This window comes from Phoxinus phoxinus (genome assembly GCF_949152265.1).
Source record: "Phoxinus phoxinus genome assembly, chromosome: 2".
Classification (NCBI taxonomy): Eukaryota; Metazoa; Chordata; class Actinopteri; order Cypriniformes; family Leuciscidae; genus Phoxinus; species Phoxinus phoxinus.
This window is the reverse complement of record NC_136877.1, coordinates 27,551,103-27,574,635: the sequence shown is the minus strand read 5'-3', so window position 1 is coordinate 27,574,635 and position 23,533 is coordinate 27,551,103. Positions and strand designations below refer to the sequence as shown.

The following is a 23,533-nucleotide window of genomic DNA, read 5'->3' as shown; positions in this document are numbered from 1 at the left end:
TAGCCCTGCATTTTCCTCCTGTGCTCTGCCTTTGCTGCTCTGTCTCTCATTAGCTGTTCCATCCTTTTTGTCCTCTGTCTGTTTCTCTACCCCCACACCCCTCCGTCTTCGACCCCCCCCCAACCCCTCGTACAGCCTCGTGCCCCATCCCCTGACACACATGAGGAATACCCCATCAATATCAAGCAGGTATATAAGGCCTTCGCAGCTGTGCCACACTCCCTGGCCGTACTGGAACCCCCACAGGTAGGACAAATGCTCCGCAAGGTTGTGAGCATGTGTGGTTCCCCCGTAATCCAGTGCTTGGTCACCCATACTTCCTGTTTGGGGAGTCTTCCCATTGGACACTTGTTCCTTTGGGAGCTTGTTTCCTATTTGCTGTTGTTGTGCATGAGTCACTCGTATGGTGCTGTCGAATCCAGAAGTTCATTTCACAGGGTCACTAATGTGTGTCATTCATCTGTCACTTGGTTGTTTGATGTTCTTGTTTTGATATTGTGACTCCTTCCAGTGTGTAAAGTGTGTCCTCTCATCCAACAGGACTTGTTTTGTATCAAGTGTGTCTTAACTGAATCTTTCCTTTTCACTCTCATTTGTTAGGATCTTTACGCTCCACGGAACAATGTCAGCGCAAAGCAGCCGTCACCAGAGGTATGTCTTCTATGTTTGTAATACGTAACATTTTTTAAGGGCTGTTTTAAACTGGAATACACTACATGACTTTATCCCTGGTTTTGGCTCCGATTTTCAGTTCGGAAGCATCAGGGCTAGTTGCTGAAAGTCAGTCTGCAGATTTTGGCCAGTCTGAGTTTGCGCAGATGTCACAATCACGTGTGGACATAGACAGATTTTTTTCAAGCTTCCGATTATGACTCCATCCAGTCGGAGGATATCAAACATGTTTGATATTTTGCGCCAATTTTAGAATGCATATTGTTTTAATTTATGTGTCTCCTAACAATGAAGCACGTAGTTTTGCGGGAGTTTGTTGACAGAACAGTTTGACAGTCTGTTATGTGTGTGATCCTCCGTTATTTAGTGTATGATGCCCTTTTTATTTTAAGTCAGCAAGTGTATGATTAAAATCTGTTCAGATTTTAAAAGTCCTGTAATGTATTCCAGCCTTCGTCAACATGATGGTATGAGCCTGACACATAACCCTTATTTGGTGTGTATTGACTCACCAAAACTTAAGAATGCAAGTGTGATGTTGATATGCTGTACATGATGGCTCTTTCAGCCTGAGCTGAATAATGAGGTGTTTATGGATGAGATTGATGGTGAGGGCAGTGGTCCTCTCAGCTCTCGTCCCTCCCTGTCATCTGACCGCCGCGAGTACAGGAGCCTGGCAGCCGTGCCACACCTGTCTCGCCCCTCAATGGAGTCGAAGGTACCCAGCTCGTCTCCAGCAGAACCAGTCTGTCACTTTGGATGCTTTTGAGCTTGAGAGGTGGTGGTGCAGGTGTATATGTCGCTTCGAACCACAACAATTAACGTAATTCATGCGTGTCCGAAATGTCAAGAGGCCAGATCATCTGGCAGCATGCATTTCGGTAAAGAATGGGAATGTGTTCGATCGGTGTTCTGCTCTGAATCAAGGCAGTTATTATTGGTGACAAGTCTTCAGGAGAGCAATAATTTGAGTTTTTTGTAATGGCGGCAAATTATGCAATCACTGCATCATCATGGTGGTGGATCAGCAAATATTTGGTACTTTTGTGCAAATTTCAATGTAAACCCCTCCTTCTTAATCTATACTGTCCATTACAGAGTGTTTCCTTTCATCTGTGCTCCTTCCTCTCTTCCCTTTTCTTTGTGTGTTATTGTTTTCTATCCTCTCTACTTTCTTACTTGCTGCTCCCAAGGCCTTATGGTCTAGAGGAGGACGTAAGGCAGTATGAGCAAGACCTGGCTAAGCGGCTCTACCAGTCCTTACTCATTGTCTGAATTTCAGAACATCATGGGAGCTGCTCTTGCATACCGGATGCATGTAAAATTGCACGTAAAGCGTTCTTTATAATTGATCTGAAACTTGATTGTCCGTATCTCTCTCTCCTAGACTCCCTCCTCTTTTGGCAGAGATAGTCCAGAGCAGCGCTCCTTCAGAGACAGACAGAAATATTTTGAGATTGATGTGAAGCAGCAGACACCAGACAAACCTAAACCTCGCATCTCACTTGTGGGAGAAGAGGACCTGAAGAAAATGAAAGAGGAAGAAGGTTTGTCTGTGTAGTTGTCAAGTGTACAGTAACTTAAGTTCATGAGTGAATCATGCTAAATTGTGCGTCAATGACTTTCCTCAGCAAAGCGGATTGAACAGAGTGCACAAGAGTATATGCTGGATGAAGACGAGGAGGATGAGGAGGAAGATCTGGCAAAACAGGTGGCAGATATGAAGGCTCACGGAAAGGTTATACTTGATGGTGTGGAGTACAAGGTGGAGAGCTTGGGAAGGCACAGCTCCCCATCTCCACGGCAGTGTGCCACACCTCCAAGCTATAGTGCCACGCCTCCCAGCCACTGTGGCAGCTCAGGGTGAGATGCGCTTTTGCTGAATCATTTTTGTTAAATTTTCATAGTGGCAAAGTTGTTCTCATTAGGTAGTATTTTATCATTGTAATTTTGATAACAGAACACACTCAAAACATCTAAAACTCCCCCATCCTGATATCTTTGATTAATAATATAAATGCATAACAAAAATATATACTACCATTCACAAGTCTGGGATCGGTAAGATTTTTTTTTAAATTGATTTTCAAAGAAGCATCTGATGCTCACCAAAGCTACATTTATTTGATTCAAAATGAAGTAGAAACAGTAATATAGTAAAAATATATAAAATAACAGCTCTTTACAATAATGGATGTAAAAACTGTGTACCGGTACTTGGCAACCCTGGCATAGGGTCAAATAGAACCTGTGTTAACAGCACAATTTTGTAAAACTGTGTTAAAGTGAGATTGCAGTATATTGTTAATTGTGTGCAAGAGACATAAACTTCACACCGTATGAGTTGCAGTCTGATATGTTTCTCTGCCCCCTTTGATTGGGAGGATACGTCTGTCTTAATCATTGGCTGTTTATCGGTCAATTTCCGATTTTGCAGATAATTGCTTTTATCAGCTAAACAATACATCAGTGCATCCCTAGTAAAGTTGTTGTTTTCGCTCCCCAGTCCTTCCTCTGTCGACGGTAAAGGCGAATCCCAGCGAAATTCAATGGAAGACGGCTTCAGACTGGAGCAGAGACCCAATTCCATGACGGGGTGAATGCTAATTCTGAGAGCTAAACGGTTTGGTGATGTTTCAGGATATTTGAAATGCTTGAACGCAGTGTTTGTCTTAACAGTTTGATCCCAGTTTATCCCGGCGAATCTGTGGCTCCGATTCGGACGGCCAAGGCAGAGCGTAGGCAGCAAGATCGGTTACGCATGCAGAGCCCGGAGCTTGCCGTCGCTATGGACAAGGAGCTGTCGCCTGCTGAAAAACGAGCCCTGGAGGCAGAGAAGAGGGCCATGTGGAGAGCAGCGAGGTATAATGGCCACAGTGAATGATGTGTTATATGAAAATGTATCACATTAGGAGCATTTTGCTCTCCGGTCTCATCCATTCCTCTGTAACGCTAATCTCGAAAGAGCTGTCCACTTGTGGTGCCTTAATCTCATCTTTTTCTCCAGGCTTTTAGTAAAAACTTACCCTGTTTCTCATGTCTTCCCCTTGATGAACAAGGCTTTCAAAGACATTTTCACATTGTTCAAATAGATAAAATATACGTTATATTTATACACACAGATATACGTTGTGCATTTGTCTTTGATGGCCCTCAGTTTCAATGTAAACCCCTCCTCCTTAATCTATACTGTCCATTACAGAGTGTTTCCTTTCATCTGTGCTCCTTCCTCTCTTCCCTTTTCTTTGTGTGTTATTGTTTTCTATCCTCTCTACTTTCTTACTTGCTGCTCCCAAGGCCTTATGGTCTAGAGGAGGACGTAAGGCAGTATGAGCAAGACCTGGCTAAGCGGCTCTACCAGTCCCGTGTGAGGGCATCACTAGGCAGTGCTGCAACCCCTCCCAATTCCTGCTCCTCCTCTTCCTGTCAGCCCAGGTCTGCCCTTAATAGCCAGAAAGCATCATGGGGGCTTAGCTCTGATGCTTGTCACTGCTTGGGGTGCTTGGTTCGTGTGGACATTTTATAGTGCATAGTGTGTATGGATGAAAAGTTTTGTAGTGGCTTTTTCTGAACAATGAACATGCCCTACAAGAACCCACTACTGCTTTTGCACGTGTGCTATTTTATTTAGTTTGGTGGCGCACACCCTCTTTCTCTTTGCTCGCTCACTTTTTCCTCCCATCTGTGTATCAGTAAAGGTCCCATGTTGTCCTAATAACATGTTTTTCTTTGCTGTTGTTAAAGTTGCTTGCAGTTATTTTTATTAGAGGTGCACTGATACTAGTTTTAGTCAATACCAAGACCTTCATTAAAATTGTCTTCTATATGAAGGAACCATTGATACTTGGTTCCTTCATATAGAAGCTGTTTAACAGTTCAGCATGTAAAACCTTAAAATATTTATCACATGCAGGCAGATTTCAATAATCACTTAAATGTGTTTTTTGTTCCACATTGCGAGATATTGTGGCCAAAAACCATCCACTTAGACTAAACGAGCTGCCTAACCAACAGTAACAACAACTACAGTTTTTTCAGCTCTTTAAGCCATGTGATGTTTAGGTTTGGCTAAATCTTTATGCTAAAAATTATGCTGATTGGAGCTTGGGATTTTGTAATGGTTGTGCATATATGGTCTGTGAATGGACTTTCTGAGTGCGCTATGAGACTAAATTGGACTTAACACATTTTGGCAGAGCTTGTGTTCATGGCTTAAAAGAATAGTTCACTCAAAAATGTAAATTCAGCCATTATTTACTCACCTACTCACCCTGTGCTAATATAGTCTCATGAACATGCAGTCGTATACAGCAAACCAACGGCCACCAGTCATATGGGATCATCCTGTGATACTTTAATGGTCAGTGTCCACCACCATTATATGAACAATCTCAAGACAATTTGTTTTAGAAGTTACATAAATATTTGAAAACTAAAATACATTGTGATAATATAAAGCCGAAGCTAAACAGAATGGTGTTACAATTATATCATATTAATGTCCTGTGGCTGGTTGCATAAACCACTTAGACTATTACAAATTAGTCATCTAATTTCTTGGGTCTTTTTTTTTTTTTTTTTTTTTACAAAATGTCAGTTTTTTTATGTCCGTTTACATAAAAAGGTAGATTGTTATTTGAAAAGACAGACTGATTAGCCCTAACTAATTGCTTATTGGTCAAATTAGTTCTTAAGACGCAGCTATGTTTATGTAACCGGCCCCTGGTGTCTCAAAGATCTAAATACATTTGAGCCTTGGGTTTGAAAAAGGCTTACATTAGGAGAAACTCTGCAGTTCCACCAACAAATGAGACATAATCGGTGCATCTCTAGTTTGTGATCCTTTCTCATGACTTTTTCACATTTTTGACAACCTCCATCAAATGTACTTCTCCTGTATTAACCAATCAGTGTGCACAGCACCTCCTCTTTTAGGGCCCTATAAAATCCGTTTAATTTTTTCCCAAATTCCGTTTAAAAATTATTATTTTTTTAGCAAATTCCGTTTTAATTTTTGGGAATTCAGTTTTTTTTTTACCCTTTACTGTTATTACTGTATACACAAATAAAATAGGAATGACCTTAAATTTATTGAGGTAACAAACATCACATTTACTCAGTATTTTTCAGGACAAAGTACTTAAAGTAACAACAAAATATTATGAGCTTAAAAATATGAATGGTTATATTAACTGGTTAAAACGCAGTGCAGCTGCACAGCAGACACAGCTAAGCGTCTAGCGCGGTCATTGGCTGTGCTGTGGCAACTGCACGAACCTATGGCGACGCACAAACCAATCAGGCTGCTTCGCGTCCTGGCGCGTCAGAGCCCGCCAGAATGAGTGTTTATGACTCATTTAGCCATAGAAATCAGGTTAAATCGACTGAAGCGATCCCCCGATCAGAAATGGCGGGAGGGGTTGTGCTGCCCAGATTTGCTTCCCCCGGTCTGCATTTTCCGCAGACATACGTTCTTCTCCCACACAAAAACAGAATTTCATTCCAGATATGTAAAATTCAGCGAAATTCCGCGTTAACACTGGATTCCGTGTTAATGTGCCAATTCCGCGATTCCATGATCGTGGAAATTATAGGGCCCTACTCTTTCATCTCTCATCCTGTCTCTCTCCACACACCGTTTGCATTCCTCCTTCACTCTCTGTCTCTGTGCCTCACTGTATCTCACTCTCTTTCCAGGATGAAGTCTCTAGAGCAGGATGCTTTGAAGGCCCAGATGGTAATTGCCAAGTCTAAAGAGGGAAAGAAGCGTGGAACGTTGGATCAGCTGTCGGAGTCACCGTCACCTGCGCCCACACCCTCTCCAACACCAATGGAAGGTGATGATCTCATTTAATTTGATCCGAACACAAAACAATGCTGAGCTCTGTTTTCATGCTCTGTTGGGTGATGCTGGTTAATTTTTAACATGCAAATGTGTTACATTTATCCATTGTTGTTTCCAAACAGATATTAGTCCACGGGCAGTGACTTCACCAGGCAGACTGGTATGAGGCTATTGTTATTTATATTTTCCATTTAGTACAGAGCAAACAGCACATTTTGAATCACCAGTAATGTAGTTGTGACTAATCCCCTTACTAGAATGCCAAACATACATTTTTTACTTTTTATGATAAAAAAGTAGTTCTTTACTCTAACAGTGATGTCCATAGCAAGTAGAACATCATCCATGAACTTTTCCTTTATCTCTTTTCTTTGTTGCCCTTTCTTCTTCCTTCCTTCCTTGTACTTTTACATGTCTCTGCTTCTCACCCTCTTGTCCTTCCCTTCGTCCGTCCTGCCATCTCTCTTTTGCAATGTTGATTTCCCCCTTCTTTCTCTTTCCATCTTTCCACTGCTTATGCCTGTTTGCTGTCCTTTTAGTCCCTGTCAGAAAAGAAGTTTGACTACCGACAATTTGCTGCCATTCCTTCTTCCAAACCCGTTTACGACATTCAGGTATTGCCTGCATGCAAAGCGTCGAGGAGTCCAGCCTGCCCGAACCCTTTTGACCCACTCCTGTCCTCCTGGCTTTCCCTGCTTCCCCTGCTCCTCCTCTCCCTGGCCCTTCTGACAACTAGTTCAAAACTTTTAACTATTCAGGCCCTCTACTCGGCAGCGTGAGCAGCATGGTCATTCGTGTTACTGCAGCTTTAAGCATCATTCTGGATCTTAATTGCCAACAATTTGGGTTTAGTTTTCAGCTCTAAGGACCATTTCCACTGCTTAAACTCATTCTGTTCTTAATCTACTTACTTTGTCAATACCATGTGCTTCTCTTCTGGTTATGCAGATGTAGCGTAGAGGCGGGGCTTACAGATTGGTCCGTGGGCTTTGCGTTAATCCAAAACATGGGATAACATACTAATGCACTAAAAAAGAACAACAGCATTGCATTGTCCTCTCCCTCCCTCCACTCTGTGTGCGGCCCTGCGCACTCGCTCTCGCTCTCAAAAGAGCTGAATGTGACTCTGCCATGTGATGTCACTGGGAGAGACAGTTCTACCGGGGATGCAGGGTGTCATGGGAACAATGGAACGTCGTGTTTCTTGGTGTTTTGTGGTTGTATGAAGGGAAATTTGGCATGTGGGGTGAAGTTAATGTTCCAATACTCTTCCTCTGGTACTGGACCAAAAGACCACCAAATCTGTGAGACTGACACAATCTGTCAAACTGGTGACTAAATTGGTGGCACTTAAGGCGAGACACTACGGGTGTCACTACCCTTAAATTTTTTTATTTTCGTCATATTTTTTTTATTAAAATGTCACAAATCAGGCCAGGAATGATTTATTTACAAATCCCTCTGAACATATCTTCATAATACTGCTAAGTGTATAACTGGAAAGTTTGGTGTACATAGGTGCTACATAGGCTGAGATGTTTCTACTGGAGGATGACAAAAAACTAATTTTGAGAAAAAGGCATTTAAAGATTTGTAATGTAAAAATCATACTTTTTTAGTGGAAACAACTATTTACTGACACAATATCTTATCAAATCATTAGCAACAACAATAAAAAAAAACTAAATCACATCAAAACTTATAAACACAGCATTTATGGCCTTTAACTGAACAGAAAAACAGTCAAAAACACACATCTAAATGTCAGAGCGCGTCACGTGATGCATCTGAACCAATCACGGTGTCAGAAATTGACATCAGCCAATGAGATTTCGCTTTTAGGGTTAAATGCCCATTATACTTTCACGATTGGTTGCTGATTAAAAGGAAATTACCATATTTGGATCCGACAGCATTGTAAAGGAGAGAGAGCGCTTTCCAACTATGTGTGAGATTAAAGGAAGCAGAGAGAGATCGCGGAGCAGCGCGTTGATTCATAACGCCAACTTTTGTTGAATTTCGGAGAAATCTAAAGACGCAAATAGACAAAGTGTAGTAAAATAAAGACCTACATGTGTATTTTGGACTTTTTTTCACCACAAGTCTGAAAGAAGACATGTTATTAAAGACAAATATCCAAATATCTCAAAACTGACCAGTGGGAAAAAAAAATGTTTTCAAATTTGCTTGGTTTGGTGGAGTTTTTGTATTATTTACTTAAGTTAAGCTGGAACAGTGTTTTTTTATGCTACATTCACAATATTATGTGTTTGGCCCTCAAAGTGTCCTGTGCAGACAGAAGCAGACCCCAAATAATGTCTGTATAATCAGGCAACTGAAGTCAGTCCTCTAACTCATGGTGTCGTTGAATAGAGCTTTTAACCAGAGTGACGGATAACAATAGTAATGTCAAGAGTTTATATAGTGTCTTAAGAATTAAATTTTTAATTTCGAACTATTTTTGTAATATATATTAACTCTTATTTTTTTTTATTCTCAAGCAGTTCCTGCTGCTTTTTCTCTCTCAGATATGCAGCCAAAACTTTTCTCTCGTTCTGTCCAACCACACAATGCCATTATTTTGTCATAAATGTTACTAGTTGCCATTTTTAGAATGTTTAGAAGTGTGTATAAACGTGATTTTCCATTTTAGTATAAATTACACACATCGTTTAAAGCTTTAATGATATACATTACAAACATACATTAATATTTAAAAGATTGTGGCAAGTTGTTCATCAAATTCATCGAGGCTACGTTAAATTGACCAAAAGTGACTGCATCTCAAGAATTTTTAATTTGAAGTATGATAAAAAATAAAATGCTGTTCTTATCAAGAGACACTGAAGACTGGAGTAATGGCTGCTGACATATTTTTCATATTACTGTTTTTACTGTATTTTTTATCAAATAGCGCAGCCTTAGGGAGCATTAGAGACTTCTTTAACAAACTTTAAGAATTTTACTGACCTCAAACATTTGAACTTTTGTAGTGTAAGTTGTTCCCTTTTGAAGTCGCCTTTAAAGCCTAGATACATTTGCTTTGTTGGATTATGTTAAAAACAGGTCATTAAAAATGCCTCTAGTCGATCCTAATTTACTGCACTCTGGATTCAAGCTAAGCCATATGCAGGAAGTCTGATAAATTCTTATATGCTATTTGGTGGCCTTTTGAGACTGCCATGATTTGACTGAGTGTTTACTATGTTGTGTTTATGTGAGTTACTGTGTGAAGAAGCACCTTCACCCTGACTGGGATAATTTAATATAGTTCTCGGGGTTATTCGCGGGGCAGGGGGGTGGGGGATGAAAAAAAACTTGTTGGCAAGAACGTGTTTTTGGTGGGGGTGAAGGTTTGTTCGGCATGCCTGTGTTGTGAGATTTTGGAGGGACTGTTGTGTGAAGTTTTAAGCAGACTCTGAAAAGCAGAGCTTAGTATGTTATACGTTTTCTTCCAATTCTTAAAATGATCTGCCCTGAAAAAGTTGAAGAGATGGAAATATCCTTGAAACTTGTGGGTGTTTTGGGGACATTTTCAGCATTAGGCCAATCCTTTAACAACATCTAACTGGAACTTCAACAGAGGAGCACGAGAAGTTTACAGGCCTTATGGACCTTATTTTAATCTAGATGTCCCTCAGTAAGTCTGTCCGCAGCTGTTTTAACCTCCCCTACAGAAGTGCTTTCTGATCAGGTGAAGGTCAAGTGGCGTCTCCCAGAACAGCTCTGTGGCTCAGATGTCGAGTCTGTTGATCCAAGGACCGCTGTGCCGTTCAAAATAACTCATCTTGTCATTTACATTTGTCTTTTTAGACTGAATATTTACACCTAGCATTTTTGCAATTCAGCCAAAAAGAGCTATTCATGGGAGACACCTGAAAGTTTTGCTCTGGTATTTGTCTTTTGGGTAGGAAAGAAAAGATGAGCTGTTGAATTCTTCCTGAACTCTGTTTCCTCCTCTTACGCTCTGTCTCTCTCTTGCAGTCCCCTGGTGCAGGTGATGACGTGCGCTTCATGGATGATGCCTCCAGTAACCCAGGTAAGATCCTCAGAGTGAATACAGTCTACTGGAAATCTTTGTGTGTTCACTAGTACTTGGCTTACAGTTATTGTCCCCTTGACACAGGTGACTTCCTTGGATAAATGCTGTTCTAATATTGGTAGGAGATCTGTTTGTGAGTGTGTGTGTGTGTGTGTGTGCATATGCATTGGTTTTTGATAAGAAGTTTGCTGTACTGCACTTTTTATGGGCTAAACTTATCCACCTTTTTTCTAAGCCCCATGACGCTTTGCTCGAATTATGGGAGTAACTTCCATTAAACTGTAAACAATCGGCGAAAGGTTCGGCCTATGAACTCAATAATAAGCTTTTTCAAAAACTGGGTGCCATGAGATTACATTTTTCTACTCACCCTTCAACCATCAAACATTAAAAGGAAATTTAAAAGTTGTAACAAATTGTCTACAACAGACAAGGAATAACCCCAAAAGCTCACTTTTCAGTTATATTTGTTAAATATAACTGTAGGAACTATGTGATATTTCAAAATGATTTCTATCATTTTGACAGATAATAAATCTTGTATTTACCTGCTTTAGAAACGTTGCAGTAAACACTAATAGGGATAAAAAGTGAAAAGCGGAGACAATCACATTTTAACGCATCCGTGTGAAAACAAACCTGGATAGAGACCTGAGGATTTGGAGAAAAACGAGAGATTCTTAGTGCATTCCAGTGAATTATTCGTGGGATATATGGTCAATTAAATCGGGACAGCAGACCACAAATGACCAGTATGTTGTCTTTTTTCATACTGGTACAGCAGAATACAAAGGAAAAAATAAAATCAGGAGGAGAAGAATGCAGCGACTGAAAAGAGCTCTTTCCGAAGATGTTCGTGTTATACCATGTCACATTCAAATTCTAAGTGTTCTCCTGAAGTCTGAAAAAAGCACACAAAGGAAATTTTACAGCTTACTTATAATCCTTATAAATAAGGATTATTTATAGGGCAACCTTATGATTTGAAATTCCCCAAACTGGAAGTGCCTTTCATAATCTAAAGCGCGGTAGGCTTGTTAGGAAAAAGGTGGATAATCTGCGAGGTTCAAATGAGCTTTAATTCCTTAACCTGTTTTTGAAGAATCAAGGTTACTTGATTAAGAGTTCTACCAATTTTTCAAAATAGGTGTGCCTGAACCACAACCTGACGACATGAACTGCATGTGAATTCTAGCAATCTGAATGTAATGCCACATGCTGTAGTTTGCCAAAACTGTAACAAGTCTTATAATAGATGAAGATTTAAACGGCTACCTTCTGTTTGACGTATTGTGTAACAGCAGTGGTCAAACCAGTCACATAACTTCTTAGCCGATATTTTTATTATTATTTTTATGGCTGAAAACTGATCAGTGATCCATATTCTATCGTTTAAAATGCTACAAGTACAATAATTGTACAGTATGAAATTGAGATGTGCTTTAGATTTCATTTAACAGTTATCGAGTTATTGCTGTTCTTAAATGAGCGGTTTAATTTAAAAACAGAAAAGGAGCATAAAATATCCAATATCAACCGACATGTCAGGAATAATGTACATCCAGCTTAGTTGTTTTTGCAAAATAGTTTTTGCCATAACTGGCTAGATGTACATTATCCCACTTACACAGCTGCTTGTCACATGAGTAAATAATTGGATGGATGCAAAATATAGATGTGAGTTTAAATATTTTATTTGCTCACTTGTAAATCTTTCACAAAGAAAAAGAGTTCCTTGCATGTGGCTTTGAGCTTAGACAAACCAGCAAGTTTAAAAAAAAAAAAAACATTTAAGGTATAACAGTCATCAGTAACAAGTGGTGACGTTGACATAAATATTGATTTGAGATGAAAAAATCTCACCTGTTTATTATCTTAGAATCCATTATAGTACAAAACAATAATTCTGGCAACAATACGAACTCTTCAACAATGTTACATTATTTTAATACTAATGTGCTCCAATTTTCATTTTCAATAGTCGATAAGTAAGATGCAAGATGTTACCAGTTGAGTTTTAATGAAAGAGAGAGCAATATAGCTCTCTGTTATAGTTTTGCTATCGACGACAGCCATTATTAGTAAATATCATCATTTGGAATGTCACATCCGACAAGTCAGAATCAAGTAGTCCAGAGAGCTGTGTAATAAGATGAAATTCTTTTTTAAAAATCTTTAATATCGACCAATAACCGTTATAGTTCTGATATGTTGTGCATAACACAACCCTGCAATACTCTGAAGTCTCTCTGCTGCGGTAAAATACTAATATTTTATACTAATACTATAAATAGTGTAATTATTTTTATTACATTTTTTGCAGCTTGCATGTTTTGTTACATTTTGAAAAATTGGTGAACCTGTTGTTTGTACATCTAACAGATCTTTCACTGCAAGTTTCATTAAAATGGGTGTTAATTTCATAATCAAGAGGACATTGCTGTAGAGTACACTTATTTATTTGTATATGTGTGCTTCTAGCCTCAATTACAGTGTCTTGAGAAGGCACCCAAATGTCATCAGTGCTCTGCAGGGGGTTTTCTGCATGGTGTGCAGCTCCGCCTTTCAGCTTACGCATCATCGAATGGCTCTCCTGAATCACTGCTTTGCGGGAGTTTGTGGGTTTAGAACTGAAATCGGATGGTATGGGGCTCAGAGATAATGGGATGGTTTGGAAGTGTAAATAAAATGCATCAATGTTATTGTTATGAAAGCTGTCATTTGTCAATTAGCAGATTTCTTATTTTCAGTGGTTGAAGGTGCATGTGCAGCGTTAAAGACTTCCTCTTGCACGATAATATACTTTTTTTTTTTTTTTTTCTGTTTTAGATCCAGAAGTTCCCGTGGCCACCACATCTGCTCTAGAGGAGATGGCTCTCTACAGTAACAAGCGCAAACTACGACAGGGCCGCCGCAGCCTGGAGGCTCCTGTGCCCACGTAACCGTACACTCACACACTAATGCATCTGAACTGTGAAGATAAAACACACATAGTGATCATCTAATACTAAAAGATGTGCACCGATATTCAACCACTCTTATTTTAGTGCCGACAACACAGGTTGGGAGGTGAGCTGATGGGCTTCTCCCAAATGCTAGTCTGGGCTTTTCAGTTGAAAAGGATTGCTGTGAAAGGTCCAGAGGATGTCTGATTCATTTACCCATTGTACTCAATTTTTCTGTCTGTCACCATTTTAGAAGCAGAATTGTTTTAAGAGATGCTGTGGGTTTTTCTAAACACTTTGAAAACATTCTCTAGAAAATGTTCTGGGCGAAATGTGGAAAGGCAGAAAAGGGGATTTTTAAATGTATCCGTGTTCTTATTTTGGGACATTCAGTTTGCAGACAACATACTGCTACCTTCACTGCCCATGTAAGCCAGAATTTCACTTTTGTTGTTTTAATTCACTATCAGAAAGAAAAGCTTTTATTCCTTTTAAATGTAATTTATTAATGTAATATACTGTTTTTAATCTATGGGATCCAGTACAATAGAGGAACAAATTGAGGCTTTTTGACATGTGTATAAGCTGATTACTTGTTATTTTGTGATGAATTTTGAGTTTTGGGATTGGTATACATTTTCTTGCACGCAACATTTTAAGATTGAAAACGAGGCCTTGGCATAAAGCTTTATTTCCATTTTATATCCATATCAGTTTCAAAACAGAATTCTCTTTTAAGGTGATGCAAATGAATGTAATATTTTTGAAAGGTTGCGTCTGACCTAATTCAAAGACCTTTTCGGAATGTGTATGATCATGCCATATCATAAAGACTGACCTACTATATGGAGTAGCGTCATTCTAAACCTTTTGATTGATCTCTAGTCTTCCTTGACTGGACTAGGAGAGTAAAATGAAGTGGATAATGTTTTCCTAAAACTTTTTGTTTTGTTCCTTTGGTGATCTAAATCACCTAAAATTCGTTCTCCATTTCTTTCTACTCCTTGTTCTGGGTCATGTTGTATATCTATAAATTGAATCATTCCCTTTGCTACACTGAGTGACCAGAGTGGAGAATTTCACACTGACAAACACTCAACTCTCCATAAACATTTGGTACCATTTTGGGAGTGCGAGGAGGCAATCAAATCATCTGAGAACAATTGATCTACAAATCTTCCTCATATCTTTTCTTTCTCTTACTCTGACAGGTGTGTGAAGGTAGTAGGTGTTTTCTAATCTACATTTTAATTAGTTGAACTTATAAAGCCACTAAAAAGCTCATTTTGTGAATAATGTATAAATGCTTTAAAAAAAAAAAAAAAGCAGCAAAAATCAGAGTTGAATCTGAGCCTTTCTGCCCCAAGACCAAACTGAAGTCTGGAGGGTGTAGATGATTCTACCAGGGTCTTGACTGACTGATCCCTGTGTGTATATTGGTTTATTGCTTATTGCAATTTTAGTGTCAATCCTGTGTGAGGACTAAGACGATATACTTTTATTATTCCTTCAAATAAACATGTTTTATTTCACTGTTCTCAAATCAGTTGTTCACCACCCTGGCTGCCATCAACACTGTGTCCCAATGAACCTGTCAAACATATGAAATAATCTTCATTTTATTTTTACTAATCTTAGCTTTTGTGTTGCTCTCATTGACTGAAATTCAGTTTTGGTTAATAACAGTTTGGGATTGCTCATCATTGATTTTTTTTAATGTAGTTTGAGAAAAAAAAGCAAAGTTGGTTTTCTGTAACCAATGAGATAATGGGATTCACTACATTTTTACTTTTTCAGAGCAAAAGAGTTTGAGCTCTCTTATTGTTTTCCTGTCTTTGTGGGGAGGATTTTCTTTGTTTGTTTTTTTGCTAAAGGGGAGGGTGGGACAAAAGGTCTGGGAATAGAGCTCATTCAGGACTGTAACTAGTGAATTTGTACAACCAAAGAAGTCTATTTTGTGGTTCAGGAATAATAAAGTTTACTTTTCATTTAACAACCTGATGTACTGAGGTTGTTTTTGCCTCTGATTAGCGCAAACTGCTGTTTTCTTGAAGTGGAGAAATATACTGTCAAGTGTACCAAGTACATACCAATAACAATGTAGTCAAAAATACGCAGTACACATTCAACCTGGAAAGTGATCCAAACATTTTATAGACCGATTGTCTTTGTTATCGAACAATACAGATTCACACATTATACATCACAAGCAGCTTTCAGATAGCAGGTGTTTTCATATGTTCTGCCAATTTTGAACATGCATGGAAACATGCTTCAGAAAGTGTAAAGAGTGAGACTGATCAGATGACTGAGAGAATAGGACGGAGGTTTATCTTACTCCTGCTGCCTCTCACTGAGTCTGGACTCTGAGAAGCCTGTCTGCTTCCCCTCTGTAAAGACAAGATGCCTTCATTATATTGTTGCATACATTTAACAGTATTATTTGAGTGTTGAGTAATGAAAGCTAGTATCAGGTGTAAGTGTGTCTTACCCTCTGTAGAGTCCTGTTGTAGGCATTATAAAATGACACCGCACTGGAACTGTCTGCCTGCAGCTTGTGACCGGGAGTATCACCGTGCTCTTCATCATCCTCCATCTGTCCAGTGATGCAACATCTGACACGGTCACACTTGAACGAGTCTCACACATTGTAAAGCTTTTTTCTGCTCATTACATCATGCACCACAAATATATAAAATCATGAGATGTTTCAGGTGCTACAGTGGAGCAAGAGATCTTCACTCAGAAATTAAAATCACATCCTCGTTAAAACCGCAATGTTTTAAGAATTACTAGGAAGCATGTGCTAACAGTTTTTGGAAAATATACATGTTTTATGTAATCATATAAAAATGAGTAGTGCCATTTAATGTATATATATATATATTTATATAATCAAAAATATACAGTAAAACAATTTTGTGAAATATTTTTACTAATTAAAATAACTGTTTTTTTATTTGAATATATTATTACATTTAATTTATTCTTGTGATGATGTGCTGATTTGCTCCTCAAATGACATTTAATGCCATTATAAATATTGAAAACAGTTGTGCTGCTTGATATTTTTGTGGAAACTGCAATACTATAAAAAAAGTTTAAAAGAACATTTATTTGAAACCTAAATCTTTTGTAACTATGTAAATCTCTTTTGATAAATGTATTGCATCACTGAATAAAATGTCTCCCTCCCCCCCCCCCCCCCCCCAAAAAAAAGTACACTCAGTAACACCTCAAGTGTCATGGCCTGGATATGTGTGGCTCTTACTGACCAGAGCTAAAGCTTTGTCCACAGGTATGTGACCTGGCCTAACTGGTCCGGCCTCTAAGACTGACAGCACTTCATCCGGCAACAGGAAAGACTCATTGTACCAGCTCTCAAACTCTGGCAAGCACAAAACAAAAGCGTATTACTGATTTTAGAGAAGGATGAACATAAGTGAGGTGTGGTAAGTACTACTATGAAAATATTTGGATAGATCATGGAAGTAAATTTAGATACATTTTTGTCACAAAATGCTGACAATCATAGATTGCAACAGTTGCTATCTGAAATTCTAACCAAAACCAGAGAAGCCTGGAAACAAGAGGAAGTACATGTTGTGTGGAGAACTACAGAAAGTCACCTGTTAGCAGCCGTGTGCGGCACTGATTCACTAGGTGCTGACAGTAGCCGACTTCTGTCTTTGTGCATCTGAGGTCCTCATAGGCCCGTCTATAACGGTTCTTCAGCTCTTTTAGCTGCATCAATAGAGACAGTTCAGCCTCTTCCATCACAGGCTCCCCCTCCGCACTCACAAACTGACCTATAAAACCAATGGCTTCAGCTTCATATGATTACTACATCTCATTTAGAAAGGAGCTCTTTTTTACATCATGTAATGCTCACCCTGGCTTTGTCTTCGCTCTCTGAACTGTCGCAGTTCATATGTAATATTGTCAAGACCCCGTTTAGTCACATTGATGACATCAGTGAGTGTGCGTAACTGGGACGTGCGGTCCAACAGCACAGCCTTGTTCTCCTTTAGGATGCGGTTAATCTCACTTCCCCGTTCTGCTTTGAAATCTTCAAATGCCTCCGCTTTGGGCGGAGGAGAGCTGAGAAATTAATTTCAATATTAATGTAAGCTGACTTTCATATGTATTAGTAACTGCGGTACTTGGTCCCTGTCAGCAGAGGTCTCCTGAAGCTTACAGGTGCTGCTGATGTATGTAAGGAACTTACTCAGTTCTGTGTTGTGGTTGTTCTGGATCTTGTCGTTGGGGCTCTTGTGTGGTCATGTCCGATTCACTCATGCTTAGAGGCTGTGTGGCTTCTACAGTTGTGTTTTCCACAGGCGACTGGCTCAATGCCCCTTCCTTTCTGTTTAAGATAAGATTTGAAGCACAATTTACAGCCTGGTAGTTCATTTCTCTTAACTCCAAATGCTATGGTGCCACCAGTTTATGGTGAGGCTTTGGTTTTTACAAATATACATACATGCATATGGAGTCGGGGATTATTTCTTGACCATGGTGAACTTTAATGGCCTTTTAAGTGTACATGGCAAATTTGTCAAATACAATTGTCATGTATTATTTTTGTCGTCAATTTTTGTCAAATTAAATCCCAAAATTTGTAGACTGACACAAAGACGTCATCATACTGTCTTCCATTTCACAAAGCTTTCATCATGTCTAGATGTCTACTGACAGAGAACAGAGCTGACTAAAGGCAGTTGCTGAAAGTCAGCGCAGTCTGCAGACTTTGAGCAGTTGGAGTTGACAGATTTCACAGAAAATCATGTGTTTCTGTGTGAGTTTATTGTGTTCTGGTAGTGTGTGATCCTCAATCATGCCTAGTTTTTCCTCTGTAACCATTTACAAAGTCAGCAAGTGTATGATGCTTGGACCCTGCATGTTTCCTAAAGATTCTGTTCAGATTTTTAAAAGTTGTGCAGTGTATTCCAGACATAACAAGACTAAATCTAAACATGGATGCTTAGTTATTTGCTCACATTTGTCACATCAGGCCTCAAACCTTAGGGAAATAAGATGTCACCTGCTGATCTGTTTGTCTTTTCTTGCTTTACTTGGTTTAGGTGACACTTCTCGTTGATGTCTCTGTGAAGATTTAGCTAAACCAAGGCCATATCCACTGCTCTCCACCTTTCCAACAGCACAAACGGACCCCTGCACCTGTAGCAGAGTTCATGAGGCATGTGACATCCTTTTCTGACCTTCTCTGTTCTTGCTGAAGTATTGTTGTCTACTGAATACCTGTATAGCACTAACCTCTGCAACAGTAAATGGTGTTGTGTTCATGGCTTTCTCTACGCGAGCATTTCTCGGACAGAGTTCCTCTCGCAATTTCGTTTGCTGCTCCCTATTTAATACATACATTGAAACATAATTGTATTGGCTTCCATTATAAATATGTTAAATTGTTGATAAAGAGGTAACTGTACTTACAACACCACTTTTTTGAACTGGGCAAACACCTCTTGGATTTGTGTAATGCTTACAATCTGAAACATTAAATCCGTTCTGACAAAAATGAGATTAATTCAAGAAAAGGTAAACTTACATATTTAAAGCACTGATGTATAAACTATGGTGTTTACCGGAATCTCAACCAGTGATCCAGACAGGTATCTCTGCACCTGCCTCCTCGCTTCCTCCACCTGGGTTTCTGACAGGATCTCATTAGAAACCCGATTAGTCTATGAGTAAGGAGGACATTAAAATAACCATGTAGCCCAAAGTCGAAGCTTGGGAAACCAGAATGCGGCGTTCATTTGTTGATGTGGTAAGTGTGTTTTGTGTAAAATGTGCACGTGTTTGTACTCACCAGTTTGTTACACATAGACAGCTCCTCCTTAAGAAACTGGATTTCTTTCTCTAGTCTTTGCACCTGAAGCTTGATAAACATTCACAGGGTTTTAACCATCATATGAAAGGATTTTCTGCACTAAACTGTTAGACATTAGTTCAATGTGCAGATTATTTTTTTTAGATATATAATTATAAGAGGATTTAGGATTTGTAATTTACATGAACAAAATCTTACCACTAGGTCGACATGTTCATTGATTAATGGCTTTGTCTTCACACATTTCATTCTGGTGGCAAAGCGAAGCGTTGAAAGCTGCCAAAAGAACCAAAAAACAAAGAAGCTGTGTGGGTTTTCTAGACTTAACAGACATGTCTCACAGGATTTATAATAAAAACATCTCACCGTCTCTTCAATTTGTGCCCCTTCACCATATATGTTTGCCACAAGCACTGTGTTACAGTTTCCTCCTGTGTAGGTACAGTTGAGCCAGAGATAAATCATTTGTCCCTTTCAAGATTACATTACTTTTTTCAATGAAGGTTTTCCCAATGTTCAAAATGTTTACATGCTAATGTTGGTTTGTTGGTCAACTTTATGGGAAAACTTGTGATAATTGTTTAGCACACTAACCAAGTGAGTCTTTGAGAGCATGGGTAAGTTTGCACTGTCTAAAGGGAACATGTTCCCTACGACTGTCAGCTAGAGCCAAGATGACCTGCTCCAGGAAAGAAAGGGACTTGTTGATATACATTGCCTCCATTTGGACTTGACCCTCTGACTGGAGTAAAAAACAAAAAGTAGATAGTGACAAAATTGGAAACTGTTTGCATTTGAGGAGCTTGCCATGATTAACACATTAGTGCAAACAATGCTGCAGTGTTCAACAGTGCACTGCTAGCTGCACACTAAACTGTAATGATGAGAGGAGAAATGAACTGACCCCAGTTTTGCTAAGTCTCTCAGATCCCGCCAGGTCCACCAGGTTCAGTTTAGAGGTGATGTATTTTGCTTCTGACAGTGTGCGAGAGCGAGACTATGCCACACATGCAAAAAAATACCACCACATATAAAAAGGCCAGTTTACTCAATACTTTTTTAATCTTATCATGTTCAGTATATTTCAGGCACTTACCTCAATGTGGACGGTAAATATGCAGTGAGACCTGGAGGAATGTTTATTAAGGGCATGTTCTCCAATAATTCTGTTCATCTCCCCCTGTCAGCGCAGTGAGATCAGTGTTATTTATCACAGATGTGCCTATTTCGTCTAAATCTGTAACGAAAATATGAAAATCCAATTCTGAATGTGCTGTAGCAGTTGCTTTTGCCCATTTGGGCAAACAGGAATGTTTTTGTCATTCTTTCATAAGTAACAGATCTTTAACGGAGATTCTCTGGTGGCGGTTATATCGTATTGTTTGTCATTAGCCAATTTGTCAACAGCATTGATGAAAGATAAAAACAAACCTTTGCCCTTGACAGGGCAAACACAACCTGCTAAGAATTCTGTTTACTGGAAATTGACCTTTTGCTGAAATAACTATGGATTCATGTTTTTTTAATAAGCCTCGTGACTTTACTTCTTACCTCAAAAAGCAGGTTAAGAGCCTCCTCTTCATTGTGAACCAGATGTAAAGACAATCCTTTGACTGAGACTCCACCTCCGGGTTCTTCTACCACAGTTAAGACTCCACTATGTGAACCTTTTCCATGCTTTAAGCTGGAGAGCAAGTCTACTATCGTCTCATTATAGATTTCCAGAAAAGAAAGGTGAACAGAGAATGTATGATCTACACGACCCGCCACCTCCTGGAAAACCTGAGGAATTAAGAGATGGTTAATTAGCCATAAGAGCTGAAACATTGACTAAGTGCTTCTTTTTCATGGGTCTCGATCACCTCCTGTAGGGCTCGAGGAATGATGCCTCTCTGTTTGTAAGTCTCTGCAGCACCTGTCATAGTGTATGTTTTCCCTGCTCCAGTTTGCCCAAAGCACATTATTGTACCTAAACACACAAAATGGCTTTCCTAAACATTTTATTTCAAAGTATGAACTGCCTCTGTAAATGTTTGTGATTTCAGATAATGATATGTATGCATTTGAATGACCAACCATTGTAGCCCCCAAAGGTTCCCAGCACTACACTCCGGGCTACACCATCATAGATGTCCTCTTGTGACACGTTGTGCAGCACTCCATTCAGCTGAAATAACCACGAGCTCTGATGATTGTTCCTCTTTCCTTTCTTGGACCGTACTCTCAAAGTCTCAGAGATAAAGAGAGGGACAGGGGTAAGCATTCTTAAACATTAGCATCATTCAATCTGTTTGATGTGGGCACGTTTCCTGTGGGTTTGGCTCAGTTGGTTAAAGGTGCATTGTGTTATTCACCTGTGATCCCCAAAATTAATTTATTCATTTCTGGTATTACATTTCTGGAGGAAAGTTGTAATAATAATGTTTTAAAAACATATTTGAATGGTATTTTATGTATTTAAGGACCTTCATGTTTGGCTAAATTTGACATATGAAGTACCTGAATTTGACTTCAAAACTATCAAATATGCCTTTGTTCTTTTTAAAATTTTAGTTAATAATATTGTTGTTTACTTTTCATACTTTTCAAAACGTATGCATAACGAAAAGGTTATGCCACTTGTGTAATATTCTTCTGTCTTTGCTTTTTTAATCATTTTTAATATTAGTTATGTTTTTGCAGCTTTTGTGTTTATTTTGGCATATTTTGTATTTCGTTATTTCGTATTATCATCATTGTCATGTTTAAAAAATATATATAATCTAATAAATTTCGAAAACTTGATTATATATACAGATCTCTGTCTTATGTACAAAATTTTACATGGACTGGCTCCTCCTGTATTGCGCCAGTTTGTAAACATAGCACCAAATGCTTACAGATCTACAAGGAGTGCAGCAAGAGGTAACTGCATTGTCTCGTTGAGGAAGAGTGCAAACAGCTTTTTCAGTCAGGGCTGCTCGTGAATGGAACCTCATTCCAATTCATATTAGGAATTTTAAAACTTGCGCTTCTTTTAAATTTAACTTAAAGAAGTGGCTATCAGGTAGTCAGGACTGTCAACATTACATTTGACATGAAATCTTGCTGCTACCCTGTCTTCTCTGTCCTGCCTGTTTGTTTGTGCTTGTGCTATGCCGATGAGTTTGTCTGGCTCATTTGTGTTTAGATAGGTGAAACCTCTGTTGTTGGTTATTGTCCCAGCTATATTGTTTTTTGTGCATGTCCAAAAAATGTTTGTTAAGTGGACTGACAGTTTGGCGTGTTTGTATGTGTGTGGTGGTGTTGTTGATATTGACCAATTGTTCTATTTTATGTTGGTTTAGTAATTTTTTTTCTATTTCAATCCTTTAAAAAAAAAATTTTTTTAGGTGTGACATATTAAGATCTGTCCAGGGACAGCAGATGTAAAACAGCCTTTTGGCTAATTTTGGCACACTGTACATTTATGTATGTATTATTAGTGTGCATTGTCCCTGTTAAATAAACCTGAAATAAAATAAATAAATAAAGCAATACAAAACAGAAGGCTGTAAGAAGCAATACAAGACCAACTTCACAGATTAGTTCATTTAACAATTAAGAACATTTAGAGAAAAGATAAATGTTGGCACATTGCATACCTGTTGGTCAGGTAGGCATTCAATAAGCTCGTGCGCAAAATTGGCTGTGGGTCGGATGCGAATATACACCTTTACTGGAGAGCCCTGCGAACTCATGATTCCTGCCATGTAGAGTATCTCTCACATAGCCTACAGCACGACATATAAGTCTGAAAAGGCCATCATATGACATAAGAGCGCGCTTTGAATATCAAATCTTGAATCAAGAGTAAACGTTGTGCTCTCGAAACTCACCTGTGCAACGTTATCCCGTGCGATAGCACAACAAATAATAGCCTAGCTACTAGCTAGCTGTTGTTGGACAGTTAACGTGTTGATGCCGTTGTCATGACAATGCCTCGAGCTTCGCATTATTAGGACATTCTCTGTGGTTACCTTTATTAAACCTGTAACGTTATCTGAGTCCTCGTGGTTATAATCACACACAGTTCGGTTATTTGCGTGAGTAACAACACCCGCATTCTAACGAATTCGCTCCCCTATATTTGAATCATAACCGCATTCTCGGAAAACCCCGCACTAACGTTATGTGAACGGATGGAACCATTGTTT

At 39.0% G+C, this 23,533-nt stretch overlaps 2 protein-coding genes across 52 annotated transcripts in view; one reads left to right on the top strand and one right to left on the bottom strand.

Moving 5' to 3' along the window:
* Positions 1 to 15,317, top strand: part of scrib (scribble planar cell polarity protein) — a 97,329-nt gene extending 82,012 nt beyond the window's left edge. For 14 of the 50 annotated variants that reach the window (XM_079604824.1, XM_079604816.1, XM_079604846.1 and 11 more), the window contains 13 exons: positions 136 to 246; positions 601 to 651; positions 1,241 to 1,390; positions 2,060 to 2,219; positions 2,304 to 2,535; positions 3,179 to 3,268; positions 3,352 to 3,534; positions 3,970 to 4,107; positions 6,370 to 6,509; positions 6,640 to 6,677; positions 7,057 to 7,131; positions 10,502 to 10,556; positions 13,389 to 15,317. In XM_079604824.1, the coding sequence (XP_079460950.1) occupies positions 136 to 246; positions 601 to 651; positions 1,241 to 1,390; positions 2,060 to 2,219; positions 2,304 to 2,535; positions 3,179 to 3,268; positions 3,352 to 3,534; positions 3,970 to 4,107; positions 6,370 to 6,509; positions 6,640 to 6,677; positions 7,057 to 7,131; positions 10,502 to 10,556; positions 13,389 to 13,501 (1,536 nt within the window). In that variant the 3' untranslated portion in view covers positions 13,502 to 15,317. Of the gene's footprint in view, positions 1 to 135; positions 247 to 600; positions 652 to 1,240; positions 1,391 to 2,059; positions 2,220 to 2,303; positions 2,536 to 3,178; positions 3,269 to 3,351; positions 3,535 to 3,969; positions 4,108 to 6,369; positions 6,510 to 6,639; positions 6,678 to 7,056; positions 7,132 to 10,501; positions 10,557 to 10,643; positions 10,693 to 13,388 lie in introns of all 50 variants that reach the window. The other 36 variants (XM_079604853.1, XM_079604850.1, XM_079604832.1 and 33 more) reach the window with 26 other exon arrangements.
* Positions 15,318 to 15,637: 320 nt separating this feature from the next.
* Positions 15,638 to 23,288, bottom strand: kif9 (kinesin family member 9). Of its 2 annotated transcripts, XM_079604874.1 has the most exons (21): positions 23,216 to 23,288; positions 22,982 to 23,130; positions 21,435 to 21,588; positions 21,221 to 21,327; positions 20,910 to 21,140; positions 20,455 to 20,538; positions 20,263 to 20,355; positions 19,953 to 20,100; positions 19,725 to 19,789; positions 19,557 to 19,634; positions 19,338 to 19,406; positions 19,111 to 19,209; positions 18,959 to 19,014; positions 18,782 to 18,872; positions 18,549 to 18,685; positions 17,733 to 17,870; positions 17,397 to 17,605; positions 17,134 to 17,313; positions 16,780 to 16,892; positions 15,996 to 16,100; positions 15,638 to 15,894 (listed from the first exon to the last, which is right to left on the bottom strand). In XM_079604874.1, exons 2-21 carry the CDS (start codon positions 23,087 to 23,089, stop codon positions 15,805 to 15,807), a joined length of 2,355 nt encoding a protein of 784 aa, XP_079461000.1. In that variant the 5' UTR covers positions 23,090 to 23,130; positions 23,216 to 23,288; the 3' UTR covers positions 15,638 to 15,804. The 2 variants fall into 2 exon arrangements, with proteins under 2 accessions (XP_079461000.1, XP_079460999.1); XM_079604873.1 differs by lacking the exon at positions 23,216 to 23,288 and having other exon boundaries at positions 19,557 to 19,789; positions 22,982 to 23,215.
* Positions 23,289 to 23,533: the final 245 nt, after the last annotated feature.

Excerpts from the sequence above, each read along its gene's own strand:
- kif9 (XM_079604873.1), bottom strand. The coding sequence starts at position 23,089 with ATGGCAGGAATCATGAGTTCGCAGGGCTCTCCAGTAAAGGTGTATATT. Across the intron at positions 21,328-21,434 it reads AACCTTTGGGGGCTACAATG|GTACAATAATGTGCTTTGGG; the intron begins GTTGGTCATTCA and ends TTGTGTGTTTAG. Across the intron at positions 16,101-16,779 it reads TGGACAAAGCTTTAGCTCTG|ATGGAGGATGATGAAGAGCA; the intron begins GTCAGTAAGAGC and ends ATCACTGGACAG.